The sequence below is a fragment of the Syngnathus typhle genome, linkage group LG2 (assembly GCF_033458585.1).
Source record: "Syngnathus typhle isolate RoL2023-S1 ecotype Sweden linkage group LG2, RoL_Styp_1.0, whole genome shotgun sequence".
Taxonomy (NCBI): Eukaryota; Metazoa; Chordata; class Actinopteri; order Syngnathiformes; family Syngnathidae; genus Syngnathus; species Syngnathus typhle.
In genome coordinates this window covers 20581537-20596109 of record NC_083739.1, presented here as the reverse complement: position 1 = coordinate 20596109, position 14573 = coordinate 20581537, and the positions used below count along the sequence as shown (strand labels likewise).

Below are 14573 nucleotides of genomic sequence, written 5' to 3'. Positions count from 1 at the left end.
TTACTGTTAACATGTACTCCACAATTCAGTCATCAATCTCCTACCAGGTCAGAGTGAAAACAGAGGGGGAAATGTCTGCTTAGTACAATGTCTCTCTGGTGAATGCAGCTACCACCACCCACTGCTCAAACACACACACACACATAAAGTTAAATAACAAACACGCGCCGGCGCACGGCAACTAGAGCGGCCCTGTGGGACACGGGAGGGGTTTCAAGATCGTCATGGTAACACAATCCAAATTCAATTCTGACTTCACCTCTCACTCAGGAAGCTGCTGTCTTATCCAGCTATCTATTTATTTATCCACTTATTTACTTAACAAGACAAATAAACGTGATCCTAAAAGTTCACCGACTTGTGCCTGCTCCTCATCTTGACTTACGAGGACCACGACGTGGCGGCATGCCAAGGTGGACGCCCAAGGGGCCGCATGTAAATCTGTGTTTGTGCTCAAAGATGCCGTGTTTATTTAAGCAAAAGAAAATAGAATTGTCCGCGAGGAGGATTCGCTCCCCTTCACGACGGCGCGGACAGTACTCTTGAGCCTCGGACAGTGTTTACATGTGCAGAGTGGAAAATCCCTCAGATGACAAACCTCTCCATCACAACATCTGCGTCTCAACCGCCAAATCAATCTCCACACTGCAAATTATTTCAATGTCGTGTCCGAAAAAAAAAAAAAAAACACATCTGCACTTGACATTAGAGCAACGGGGATATAAGGTGCTTTTGAATCATTTCCCTTTTTAGCCTGTGCAACGGTGTACTTAGGCCATGTATTGATGTAGCCTTTAATCATTGCCACTGCTTGAATAGGGGCTTCATAAAATATCAAATGCATTTGCAATAAAGATAAATAATATATCATTAGTGGTGGGCAGAGTAGTAATCCTTTACTTGAGCAGAAATCCAGCACTTTTTATTTGAGGTCAAACTCCTAAAAAGGCAGAATAACTGTAAAGTGCTGTGTATTCAAAACGACATTTAACTGGCTGCTTGAATTTACAATTTATTTGACCGGTTCCTTATTAATTTGTAACACTTAAAAGTTTTGTCCCCTCTCTGGTATCTGTGCTGCTGTCAGTGTTGGACACTAAATCTCAATCTCAATAACTCAATTCTAAATATAAAAAAACTCAATTATAAATGAAAACATAAATTAAAGTGATTAAAGTTTTTTTTTTATAACATAACAACACTGCAAAAAAAGTTCGCCCGTTGTGAAATGTTTCATCTACAGAGATTTTGCACAAGTTATTTAACATGTGACTTCTGAAGAAACCAGAAAACCTACTTTTGAACAGTAATGAAAGTTTGTTCCTTTGCAGAAGGGGAGAACTTTTGAACAAAGTTGCATGTCTGTCAATATAAATCACGCTCTAAATGCAAAAATGCATCGTCATCATTATGAAGAGAGCGATTCTAAACTAACATTGACACCTGTTCTCTACACACTTCCACGCCATCATCGACAGCTGCAAGTAGTAGCCCGGCGGTTCACTTCGAGGTAGCACTGTGTGTGTGTGTTTTGCCTGTGTTGGGGGGGGGGGGGTTCTGAGGGTTGGGTGATGGGTAGGTGTGTGAGAGTCTTACCTGGCAGCAGACCGCCCTCCACGCTCTGCCTCACCTCTCCCTCCTGCCCTGGAAGGATTCTCTCCACAAAACAAGGCATTTTCTCCTCAACTGCTTAGCGCCGAGGCTCAGCTCTCTCTCTCCCTCCCTCTCTCCTTCACACTCTTCTCCTCTTTCCTACTCTGTACTCCTCATCCTCCTCCTACTCCTCCTCTCTCACTGTCTGTCTCCACTCCCCCCCCTCCTCTGAGCACAGATGTCGAAGCTGTGCAAGTTTACCCACTTTACCAGTAGGGGTCCTTCATAAAGATTCTCCAACCAACAGACATATGAGGCACACACACTTACGCACACAGTCCCCCACCCGTCACCAAACACACACACACACAAGCACACACACACAGGAAGAGAAAGCCACTTAACGGACACCCCCTGTCACTGCCACAAAGAACCCTGCGCTGAACAGCACGACCTGCGTTAGTGTGTCGGCTTGTGTGTGTCTGTGTATGTGCGCGTGTGTAGGTGTGAGTGTGTGTGTGTATGAGAGGGAGAGAGAGAGAGAGAGAGAGAGAGAGAGAGAGAGAGAGAGAGAGAGAGAGAGAGAGAGACAGGTGTAAAGTGGGTGATTTGAACAGCGAGTTGGCCCTCAAAGTGGGTGATTTGAACAGCGAGTTGGCCCTCAGCCGTTTCTGGTTCTGTCCTGCCTTGGCTCTTGGCCCCTCAAGTGTGGTGGTCTCTCTCTCTCTCTCTCTCTCTCTCTCTCTCTCTCCACACACGCACACACACACACACACACAAACACACATTCATACACTAAAGCTGAGCTACAGTGCAACACCGGCTGCTGAAAGGGGAGGGAAAGGGGGGGGGGGGGTTGTGGGGGTTTCTGGACTCACAAATTTCCACTCAAACACAACACTGGCTATCAACTGTTTTGTGCTGCTGTTAACAGTGATAACACTTGCTTTGTGCTCTGCGTGTGCGTATGTATGTGTGTGGTGGGTGTGCGCACATGCGCACAAACACAAACACACGCCGACTCTCATCTTTCAGCTTTAACAGGAGTTTCTTAGTATTATTTTTATTTATTTTTAAATAGAAAGCAGTGCTCATTGACACTGGCATGTTAGATTTGAAGGCTCTCAGCTAGTTTGCGGTGGGGAATTTCTAGTTTCTCTCCTACTTGAGGGTCACTTTTCACATTGTAATATCAATACTGGAGCATATGAGCTGTCCCATGGAAGAGTGCCATCTCTTGTGTTTGTCTTCAAATAACGGCACAATCCCCAGCGGATAAGAAGTTGGAATGTGACTGTCAAGAGTTTAAACAAGGCCGTGTCGGTGCGCTGCATCTTGTTAACGCCAAATTTAACGTGTTTGCTTTAAAAACATCATGCAGGGGAAGGAACAAAATGATTGTTTAAAACTCGACAAAGGAGTGCGATGTCTCATTAGCAGCAGAATGGCACAGCGCATTTGTCAGATTCTTCTTTGGAGATAAGAAAGCACTGAGATTAACACAGGCTGGAACTTTATCCTGCTCATATTCTCATGGATTGATTTATTTTATCAAATATTGCTCAACTACTAAAGAGGGTTTATAATGCAGAAAGTGCTGATCGCATCAAGTCGTCACACCATTAAAATATCACAAGTGTTATTATCAGGTCAAAGTTTGTGTGAGGACTTGTTTTTCTATTTATTGCTGCCAAGAACAGGATAAGGTATCTGCAGTCGAGATGTGATATCCTGGACGTGCGCTCATTTGAACAAAGGGTGGATCAACTTTATTTGAATCAAACGAAGCCCTCTAATGACACAAAAATTGAGGCTCAACCCCTTGTGAAAACAGCAGGACGCGGATGTTTGAATTAAGTACTACGTACTTGCAAATCTTGTTTTGCAAGCAAGGCTGAAAAACAAACAGCTTTTTAGCCAAACGACAGAAAATAATTGCTTTTTATCTCCAAATACTGCACACCGGGGAAGGAGAAGGCAGAGGCAGTATTAGGTGATGGAGGAGCAGCACAAGAACAAGTAAAACATGCCTTAAATAGACTACAAATGAAGTCACTTAACACCCACTCGCCTCCCTCGCCACTCTCTGCTCTGTGTCTTCAACAGAAAAAGTCTGTTTGACTACCTCGCACTCAGGTTTATCCTTGTCTTTTGCTCTTGCTTTTTTTTCATCCCTCTTCTAAACAGCTACCTTGCCTGTCACGGCGCAGGAACAGGCATATTCCCCTTAAATTGCTCCTTTTGACAAGTGATCTGTAAATAAAGCTGGATTTTCAACTTCCCGCCGTCTGTCGCTGGCGCACTTTCTCCCCGCTCTGATCCTTGCCTCTTTCCAAAAAAACTCTGCGCTGGAGACATGAAGGTCTCCCTGTGACCCATCCCCCTGTGAATGCACACACAAACAATCATAGGCGCACATTTAGCTCATACACCCCCCTTCGCCCCCAACTCCATTCCCCATGCCTCTATAAAAACACAAATATGCTATAACTCAGCCAGCGCTGCCACATAGCCTCCCCATCTTGCCCCACACCGAATGGAGGGTGTTGGAGGGGTGGGGGTGGGGGGCAGGTCTTTCGGGAAGGTCACCAACAAATGGTTTTCCGATTCACTGCCCCTGAAATAATTTTGTGTATTAAAACCTGAATCTGCACTTTCTGGCCTGAAAGCTTTTCTAATTATTGCAGTGTCCTTGGGACAGACACAGATCCTTCACACGCCGGGGGAAACAAGCTATAGAGCAAGCACTAGAGTCTCGAACACCCCCTCGGCCACCCTCCCTCCCTCTCTCTCCCTCCCGCCCTCCGTCTATCCCTCCGTCTCCCCCACCTTCCTCTCCCCGCTTTACAGCCGACCCCCTCCCTCCCCAATCTGTTTTCAAAGCGTGTCTGTCCTTTATTAAATTGTTTTCTTTTCCACATTATCAGTTGCCATGGAGACCCCATCTCTCGGATTATTTGAATTTCATTATATCTATTGATTTGGGAGCATTTCATCTTTTTTATTGTTTTTCTGTCAATTTTCGAAACGAATAACCATCTAATTTGCGTCAGCGCTGATTATGTTCGTCCCTCAATAGAGGTCGGCAGCTGCGCCGGGGAAACAAATCAATGGAAAAACATCATAAAACTCGAAAGTACAATCAACTGGGATATGGGTGACATTCCGTGGTTGCTGAAACGAAGTCATCAAAAAATATATACTTTTTTTTCTCTCCCAGCGTCTCTGCATGTGCGTGCGGGGGTGTAGCGAAGAGGACACATATGTGCCGGGCCGGATATATTACGATATCACACTGTAGTAAATTTCCATACTGATAGCAGCCCCTCCCTGCCAGAGTAAAACGAAAAAAAAAAATGCTTACTGTATCTAAATAATTTATGCAATTTTAGCATTTATATATAAATTTTTTAATAAGCTGCTTGGAGCAAAGTGGCCATTAACAAAACACACAGCTGTCCAATGGGCTAAGCCCAGCAGATCAATTGCGCTTTTTATGACATGATAAAATGCTTTTAAAGCAATTTACGCAAATATGGAAAAAATGACTTCATGTGCTTTATTTATTCATAAGCACGTGGATTAGAAAGGAAAAGTAAAAGTCTTACAATGGAAAGACAGGAGTGATCGTCCCGGTCCTAACTGGAACAGACTCGCTGCCCTCTCCACAAGGACATAAAGTTTCATTACTGATGCACGCAGTCAAAGGCAATTTAGCAAACACAGTGTGCAAAACAAAACATCAGCATATTGCAAGTGTTCTTGTATTAAGCGGACCTTGCATGTTGTTTTCCTATTTTTATTCATTTTTGTGGGGCAGGGTGTCGGGTGATGGATTTTCTTTCCTCCCCCTGCCCGGTGTCACCCTGACCCAAAGCCAAGGGGAGGGGGCGGCCTTGGTGACAGCGATGTACTCTTCCTGGCGAGTAAAGCGCACCCTGACCACGCGCCAAACTTTTGGGCCTCGCGGCAGAACAAGAGCGTCCAGTGCAGAGAGACAACAGACCGGCGCAATATTTCACCTGATCCGATCATTTAGCGTTTCGGTGCAGGCGCGCGTGCATGCGCGCGTGCATGCGAGCGTGGATGCGCTCAAATGCACAGGAGGACTGATGGGGCAAAGTGAGGAGGGGGTTGGTTGGGTCAGGCGGGGCCATTTGGAGGCTAATCTTGTTTCAAAGCATCCTCTCTTCATGTGCCAACAATGTGCCGCAGCAGCCCCAGCAAACACTGCTGCTGAAGGCCCCATGTTTGCAACACATGTCAACATTTGACAAAGCATTACTCCGCCACCCCCCCCGACAATATTCTCCAGCGCAGGCCTTTGAAATGAATGCGCTAACAAATGAGCTTTTTATGTTTATTTGTGCGTGGGTGTGTCAGAGGGGAGCAAAAGGCACATCTTCTTTTATAAGGCAACGGTTCTCAACTGAACCCAACGAGCCTGGGCTACAAAAAGAGGAAGAGAGAATGTTTTGGGAGCTGTGATTCGGCTGTCTGGGTCAGACAGGATAAACACCATTTTAATGCAGCAGCTAAGACCCATCAGACAGTAATTACAGACTTGCCGCGGCCGTGACAAAAGTCTTCAGACTGTGTTTGGCACCGCAGGTGTGCCAGCCACGCTCTTGTTAGCGTATGAAATATACGTAGAGTATTAGACCTTAGTGACAAGAGCAGAAAAGAGCATTTCAACAAGGATGTGTTGAGAATTGACTAATTCTTGACAGTGTTGTGTCAACGTAGCGGGGGGCAGGCTTTGAGGTGAAAATTTGGTTTGGGGGAGTCAAGTTTTTTTTTTTTCCCCTACCCTTTCCACTCCTAGACCTGCAAAGATAACACGCCCTTGTCCCAAACAAAACATTCCCACGCGGTTGTGGCTGTGTTTCTCTGGCAACTTTGTCCTGGCACTGAATTTAAGAAAGCTGAAGCGATGACAGGTTTGCTCAGCAAAGCGATTTATTCTTTCGTTTGGCGGGTGACGTGTTGTCATGTCAAAACGAGGCGGACCCCTTTTCTCCTCGCCCGGTCAAGCACGGTAAAACATGTCCATGTTTAAGCGTCTAAAAAGCACAATTACAGAGGACCTCGACTGAATAATTTAAAGAGTATAATTATTGACCTCTATGTGAATTCCTCTGAAAGCTACATTAAGATATAGAAAAGCACTGGAGGTGGAAGTGAAACTGAGGGGAAGTGTGTCTCCCCAGGCCTCCCTAATGCACTCTCCTGCTGTACTCCGACTTCCTGTGGACCCCTAATGTGCCCGCTGCTCGCTGGCCTGATGAAGACTGAAGTTAATGAGGCCCCTGTTTCTGAAATGAAGAATCACTAATACTATCAACATGCATTACTATCAAGCTGCCACCCCCCCACAAAACCATGCGTTTTGCATGTCCGCAAACATGAACGCACACACACACAACGCCAACATGACTCTCTTTTATCGACACATGCACAATACTACCCATTCTGTAATTGTAGTCTCTCTCTTCATTTTGGAACCAACTTGGATTTTGGTAGACTGTACTAGCCTGTAGAGGAGGGGTAGCACTAGAGGGTGGGCTTTTTTTCTTTTTTTTTGGTGGGGCTGTGTGAGGGTTAACTGTCCCTCAGGGGGCTATCAGTGAACTGGACAGCCGTCACTACTGGTGTCCCCGGTTCTTAATTGACAACCTGGCTCTGACAGATTAACAGCCAGTCAAGAGGAATCCGAGGCCCAGTCCACAATTAAAATAATCACTTTTCTCAAATTTGCCTGTATGTGTGTGTGGAGTGTAGATAAAGTACCAACCTTGTGAGCATGCGTGTGTGTGTGTGTGTGCTGTGTGTGCGTGTGTGTGTGCGTGTGTGTGCTGTGTGTGTACTGGGGGGTCGGTGAGAGCACCAGCAGACTTGGGGGAGGATATAGCGAGATGAGACCTTTTTAATTAAAAGAAAATATTTGTGTTTGCATACTATCGGGGTTGGATCCTGGGACAATTCTGAGAAAACTTGTCTTTGGTTTAATAGCTTGATTTGGACTATTTCACATCCTCGTTGCATAGATGCATATTTTATATCTCAATTAAGGTGCAAGTTTTGGGGGCAAAGCTGTAACTACAGTGTACTGGCTGGAAAAACGCCGATTGCGCATGCGCAATTTTCCTACTATGAGCAATTTGAAGAGTTACTCAATCGGGGATTGCATCTGTCTATTGTGTTTCAGTGTGGAGAGATAGAAGGCCCTGAAATAATTAAGCGACTTCTGCAACATCCTGAATGCCAAGGACAGGTGGATTAAAGTATTAAAACAATCGCATTTCGGTCTTGAAATAGTCCTGTGCACGACTCAGCAGCGTGTGCATCCGTTCAAGTTTAGCTGGCAGCTCCATAACGCCACGGGAGAGGGATAGAGAGAGAAAAAAAAAGCCCAATCCCATTAGCTACGTACATGCATCTCAGCAGACCTGCGAGAAACGTGAGCAAATCTCACTGATGATTAACCCCCAACCCCCCCTCGAACCCGTCCCGAGCTCTCGCGTGATGATACATTATCGAGAGTCTGCCCTAATTTGGGTTCACGCCGCTTTACAAATTTGGTGCTTTCCACATGCAACAGTGTGTTTACTGTCACCAAATTGAAGGAGCAAGCAGCGGAGAACAACATGACCGAGCGTTAAGACAAATGTTGACAGTGGACTTAAATTAAACAGCAACTGGACGGAAATAGGGAAAGGGAGTATAAGTGCTCAGCAGTCTCCAACAATATTTTTTCTTTTCTTGTATTTTAGTCAACTTAAATATTACAAACACCTCTCAGATATTGATGGGACAAGAACTGAAATTTTTCTCATAAATCATATTGGTTGAGGTGAGCTCATTGGTTAGCTGTAAGCCTATTAGCCCACCTCCCGCCATCTGCAGCCGCCACATTACAGCGCAGCCCTGGAAGGAGAACAGGAGAGACGTTAAGTGCGGTCCGCACGGCCACCGCTGCCTGCGTTGCCCGCGCTGCTGGAAAAGGCGTGTGTGACAAAACGCAAATTTGTTGTCTTAACAAGCGCTGACAGCTAACAAATTCTTAGAAAATCGGGCTTCTTAAAGGAAAAGTAGCTCTTGTTTGGTTAAGGCTTTGGCTTCCGAGATGTTTGGGAGCCACTGTCCACCGCAGCATCAGAGGGATTAAAAGGACGAGGCCATCTGTTGCCAGAATAAGCAGCAGCCCTTTTATGTGTCTGTAAGCTTTGTGCATCTAATATAAAATATGTCATGGTTGAGCACTTTACAGCAAACAAGTTTAATCTAAGTTTAGTGCCTTCACTTTTTTTCGGACCATGCATCAATGCCAAATGTAGTTTTCCCTAAAAATAAAGGCATTGCGCCTTTCCGGCAACGCAACCTTGTCTTGCTCTCACCTCTAATTTGTTGCACAGTTTCACCTTGAAACATGTTCTCCCCAATAGCTTGATAGCTTCCCATCTGAGCCGCCCAGTGCTCGACCCACTTCCGACACGTATTTTCAGCACTCTAATTGTCGTTTAATCACATATCAACCTGTCACTTAAAGACCCCGTTCGCAAGGGGGAACATTTGCATATGTTGTAAAACTAATTTCTATTGAAAGCTCCACTGCTTGTGAAAGTGGGCGCTCGCTCCAGCTCTCCCTCTCTTTCTCGCTCTCGCTCTTACTTTCACACCCGTGCAGACAGTTTATAGAAGAAAGAGACAAAGAGAGTCTTATAAAGTCAATGGCATCTCACCTTTATAGACGCCAAACTTGATATTCTCAAATCAGGTGAATATTTCCCACTTTTGTTCACAGTGTGTGCTGACACGTAACGTGTTAGAATAGGGACAACGCCAAAAGTGATTTGGAGTGCAGGCACTGGTGCGGGCCTACGTGAGTTAATCATGTATCATTTTCTCAAACGTTGCATCCATTTGTTGGCGCACAGATAAAGCAATGTCGCCTTTTTTCTTGTCACGAGTGCATTACATTTACATTATCACACTTATATATCCAGCAGCCGTGTTCCACCTGAATGAGAATCGTGTTTTTCAGGACCAAGGAACGCCAGTCCTCGGGAGATCGCCTACTCTAATTACAAAGCCGGGGAAAGAAAGCTCTTTGTTCCACCTTTTATGATATTAATTGATAAAACAGGGCTCAGGTTGGAGGAAGGGATGGCACTTGGGGTGTACAGAAGGGAAGGGGGGGGGGGCGTCTTTTGGGCAGCTGTGTGCTTTTTCTAATCCTGTTAAAGGCCCTGATGGTGGCGCTTTGCAAGCGGCGGAGTGTAGGAGGCGAGCGGGGAAGGCAGGACAACAGCGCGCCGGCTGAGGGTCCCAGCAGTGTTGTCTGGGCATAGACCTTAATTAACTGTCTCTTCAGGGGGTACTGAGGGTCACACTGAGACCCTGGGCCACAAACAGAAGCCTTAAGAGGAAGTGGCATCTCAACCACTGTTGAATCATGGGGAACCCCGTGGACCTTTAATACGGACCCCATACAGCTTCGAGCCATATAGATGTCGCAGGACATTAGCAGGGCTATTTTATAGCTCCTTATTAGCTTAGCAAATATTGCACCAAGGGGCTGATGTTTTGACCCGCCACTGAGTTATGGTTTTACAGTGTGGAAATCCACAATAGCCCTAAAATATTATACATGGCTATAGGTAAGGGGACAAGAATTCTATTGGCGCAAGATTGTCCAATCTTATTTGTCACTGGTTAAGTAGCTGTAACAGGCTTTGTCATGGCGCTAATCTGCCTCTGCTCGTTTGGGGCCAACTTGCAGACAACAGTGGCTTGGAAATACAGGTACAGTGGTCCCAAGATATTTGAATATGTTACAGGGAATTAAGCGGGTATATATAGACACACGCGCGAGAGCACGCACACATATTAGAGGAGGGTTAGAGGTGTTAAGCAGGGGCCAAAGACGCCTCATTGAAATGTCCATCTTAACGCCACCCAAGTTAGTCGTACCCCCCGCCCCCAACCCCGCGCCCTGCCCTCCGACAAGCGAGATGCTTTCAAGACTGTCAAAAGCATTTTCCGCAAAGCTGAGGAGAGGACAAGAAAAAAAAAAGAAGGACCTGCCACTGTCACATATTTGTGCGTGCGCACACACTTGCGAGGCTGTCAGGTAAATTAGATCTGAAAGCTGACAATTTCTGACCATATTTCCTTGATTATTTCAAACAAATGCACACCAGCCGCTCTAAGGAGATTAAAGTGACATAAAAGTCCCGAGTGGGAGGAGGGAGGGCAGAGAATCCAGGTCACCCCCATTTGTCCCCCTGCCTGACAGCAGCTATATCGCTAACCAATCCAATAAAAGTCCCCCCCACCCCTCCTCCTTTTGCTTTAATTAATTTTACAGCTAGCTTGCTTAATTACTTTCAATCAAAATCCTCTTGCCATCACAAAATTAGAAATGGTTCAACTCCATTAGTCTAAATTCTTCATTTACATACACAAAGACTGTCAGCTCTTGCTAAGCAAACGGCCTTCTGTTTGATGAGATAGTTTTTTTCCACACACTCTCTTGTTCGCACATAAGCGCCGACAACAACGGTGTTAATTCCTTTTTTTGAGAGGGGGGGAAGTAGCATAAAATTATTTGATCCCCTTACCGAGGACACCCTCTGCCTAATCAGGGCTCAGGTAATCTGCCGCACAACGTAATGGACAGTCGAGGGTGCGTCTTTGCAACTGTCGAAATTGATTACACACGCCGCTTTGCGTCGAAAGAAAAACGACTGACCTCAAACAATGCAGGGAGAAATATATCCTGCATGTGTAATGAAGAACCAGAATTATTAAGGCAATGTCTGGCATCATGTAAATGAAGCCAACTAAAGTTGTTCTCCCGGATTAGCTATTATTTCCAAAGCAATAGACGAGCTGCAGATTGCCCCCGCGCAGCGCCCATAAATCTGGCTCCTTTGCGGGCCCCACTCGCCGCTACTTGGCTCCCGTGTGAAAACTGGCAACGCACAACACTACAAGCGCTGGGCCGCAATGGGATTGTTCAGAAAGGGGTGAGGGCCGGCGCATGGCCCCCTCCGCCTGATCACTCCAACTTGGCACACAGGCAACCTCTCCATCACACACACTGCCCGAGGCCTGCACATCATCCAGAATTAGGGACATGCAGATAGCGTGTGTGCAATGACCAAAGTAAAAATGCAGGCGCACAAGCACACCACATTGTGCCTTTTTTTTTTGCACACACACACACGCACACACACACGCACGCACCTACAAACACACACAGACACACAGTGTGACTGCCATAATTAGATTGTCAGGATGAGAGCATTAAACTGGTAAAACGCACCCACTAGTGCAAAATACATTCTGGCTAAATCCACACTTGCCTATTGCTGTGACTTCACATGCTTGTGCCGTAAACAACATCGTTTGATGTGTCGCGTTCAGATCAACTTACTGCCGCCGACCTTTCATGGAGATGGAAAAAATAGAACACCTTGAATCAAACAGAGGAGCATGAGTGTCACCAGCTGGAAACATTTCGAAAAGAATTGCCAACAAGCGACCTGGCCCTTTTAGTCTGCAATCACTGGTTTCCTTTGCCCTCTTTAACCAGTCCCCATTAACACTGTTAATTAGCCAAATCCATCATTCTTGGGGTAAATGAAGACTGCCTCTTTAATTCAATTTAATAGGATCATTTCCCTACCCGCGTTCACTTTAGCCCCAGCTGCCCGCCCACTTGTCCCCCACTGTGACCCACCCCTCCCCAATGTATCTTGACTGCCTTGGCTTCTATGGTCTGGCCCCCTCCCGTCGGTGGAAGTGGAGGGTGATGATGAAGGCGTAATGGCAGCGGCGGGCCCACTCGCTGTTGATCTCGCATGTCTTGTCTTGTCTTGGCTCGGCTGGTGGCGAGCAGCAGTTCTGGGTTCCCATTCTGACACGCACACACACACACACTCTCGCACACGCAGTACCAGCCCTGCTCATCGGGGCTTGGCTAATCTTGTCACATCAGGACACAAGGGCCGAGTTGAGGCCTTTAGCAACCCCCCTTCCTCGTCATGCACTACCTTCGTGCACCTCTGCACTTCGCCATCGCGCCTTCACTGACTGGGCTGACTGAAGCTCACTCATGTTCTTTCTCACCTCTTGTCCATTTCACAAGGTCACAGGTGGCAAGCACCATCACATAAGTAGTGAAACATCTGATGACTCCCAATGCGTTCCTCCCGCGCTACAGTAGCTTATCCTATTGGTGACGTGCAGACCAAACAAATATGACGTATCTTTTTTTTTGTCTTTATTTTCCTTTAATATTTTACATTTGCTTCTCTGTAAAAAAATACTAATGGCAAAGCAACACCACACAGTGTTTTAATAATGATTTACTTGTATGTAACCTGCTGGATTAGTGTCAATATCAATCCAACATGAGCCGGCTGTGTAGACTGTGCACTAGTGTGTTCTATATATAACTTTCGTACATGGAAATTTGAATCTTAATGTATTGTTTGCCCGTTGAGGGATTTTTTGGGGGGAGGTTGAGGGGACATTATTAAACAAATAATAGTGTTAATAAGTATATAATTTACTCAGTAATAATCTATAATCCTTTAAAATACAGGTATGATAAAAGTATAATATAATGTGTTTTTTTTTTCATATTTAAATCAACATCATTTATTGATTTTGTGGGGAGGGGAATCTCCTAATTCTACGTATTGCCTTCTACTGGGCCATAGTGTGGCGTAGTGTCCTTTTGAAACTGTTGCCAAACATGACTCATGACGTACAATGGAAAATAAATCAAGTATGGAAAATAAAATAACAATGTAAATACATATAGTTATGCTGTGGCCAAGTGGCCATTGAGGCCCTTATCTCATTATTCACCATGGGAGTAAAATTGGCCCCATTTCAACATAATGACCCCCAACCCCCATGACGAAACACACTCATGTCCACATACATAGGCACGCACACAGTGTTCCCTTTAAAATGTTCCCAGACTTTCATTGTTTAGTCATTTGAGACAGACTCTGGGAGAGTTTCAAATGATTTTAACCATGATTTAATTTGGTTTGTGAAAGGGTGATGTCAGCACAATGGGAGGCAAGCCTCTAAATCCACTACATTCACCCCAAATGCCTAGATGAGATAATCACTGGTGGCATCTACAAAAACACTTATTATATTTGCCCATCGCCTGGCTGAAGCTGTTAAAACTCATCAGTGTTATTCCACTTTTTTTCGTCTGGGAAAGAGAAGAATAAAGTAGCTCGACTTATAGTGACAACTGTCACCTCGTTTAAAGAGACACTGCGACATTGTTGGGGCAGAGGGCACAGTTTAGAAATGGAAAAAGATAGAGCGGAGGGCTATCGAGTGTTTATTCAATAGTCATTGTGTTTGCACCCAATACTAATTAAATAAAACACGCACAACTTTCAGATGAACAAGTATAGCATCACATTTATGTATATGTTTGTTACAATGTACTACAAGCGAAAAGTCCTAAATTGATGACATCGTTAGGGAGGCTGAGTCATTGAAAAGCAGCGGAGGAAAGAAGGTGACAAATGTGAGCTTTTGTCATAGCCTCATGTAATTTTAAATCCAAGCACTATTTGCACTGCAGCAGGCCTTGTAAGCCCTAACTAGCATTGAGATATTCATGTAATGACTTTGTACTAAACAATAGGCATGTGAACGCTGCAAAGCCCGAACGCGCTCGTATTACAACAATCTCGCAAAGTATACAAATACAGGTGGAATTCTCGTGAAAGAAAGCCAGAGATGACTGTTTACAGCTATTACAGGGAATAAACAGATTGGATTGAGTGTTCCGCAGGGGCCAAGCCCACGGACGTGCAGGTCAGGATATGGAACACACGAGGTATTCACCTCCCGACAGGATATCCTCATGTATCAGCAGCAGTAGCCATGTTGACCCGCCCTGTTATTAAAGAGGCTAATCTGTTCAACATGTC

At 45.3% G+C, this 14573-nt stretch overlaps 1 protein-coding gene across 9 annotated transcripts in view; it reads right to left on the bottom strand.

Annotated features, from left to right (window-relative positions):
• The window catches only part of casz1 (castor zinc finger 1), a 162899-nt gene that overhangs the window by 46175 nt on the left and 102151 nt on the right, over nucleotides 1–14573 (bottom strand). For 2 of the 9 annotated variants that reach the window (XM_061298020.1, XM_061298027.1), the window contains exon 1: nucleotides 1597–2061. The exons of 5 other annotated variants lie outside the window; for them this stretch is intronic. In XM_061298020.1, coding sequence (XP_061154004.1) covers nucleotides 1597–1675 — 79 coding nt within the window. In that variant the 5' untranslated portion in view covers nucleotides 1676–2061. Of the gene's footprint in view, nucleotides 1–1596; nucleotides 2065–14573 lie in introns of those variants that run through there. 2 more of the 9 variants (XM_061297959.1, XM_061297968.1) reach the window with 2 other exon arrangements.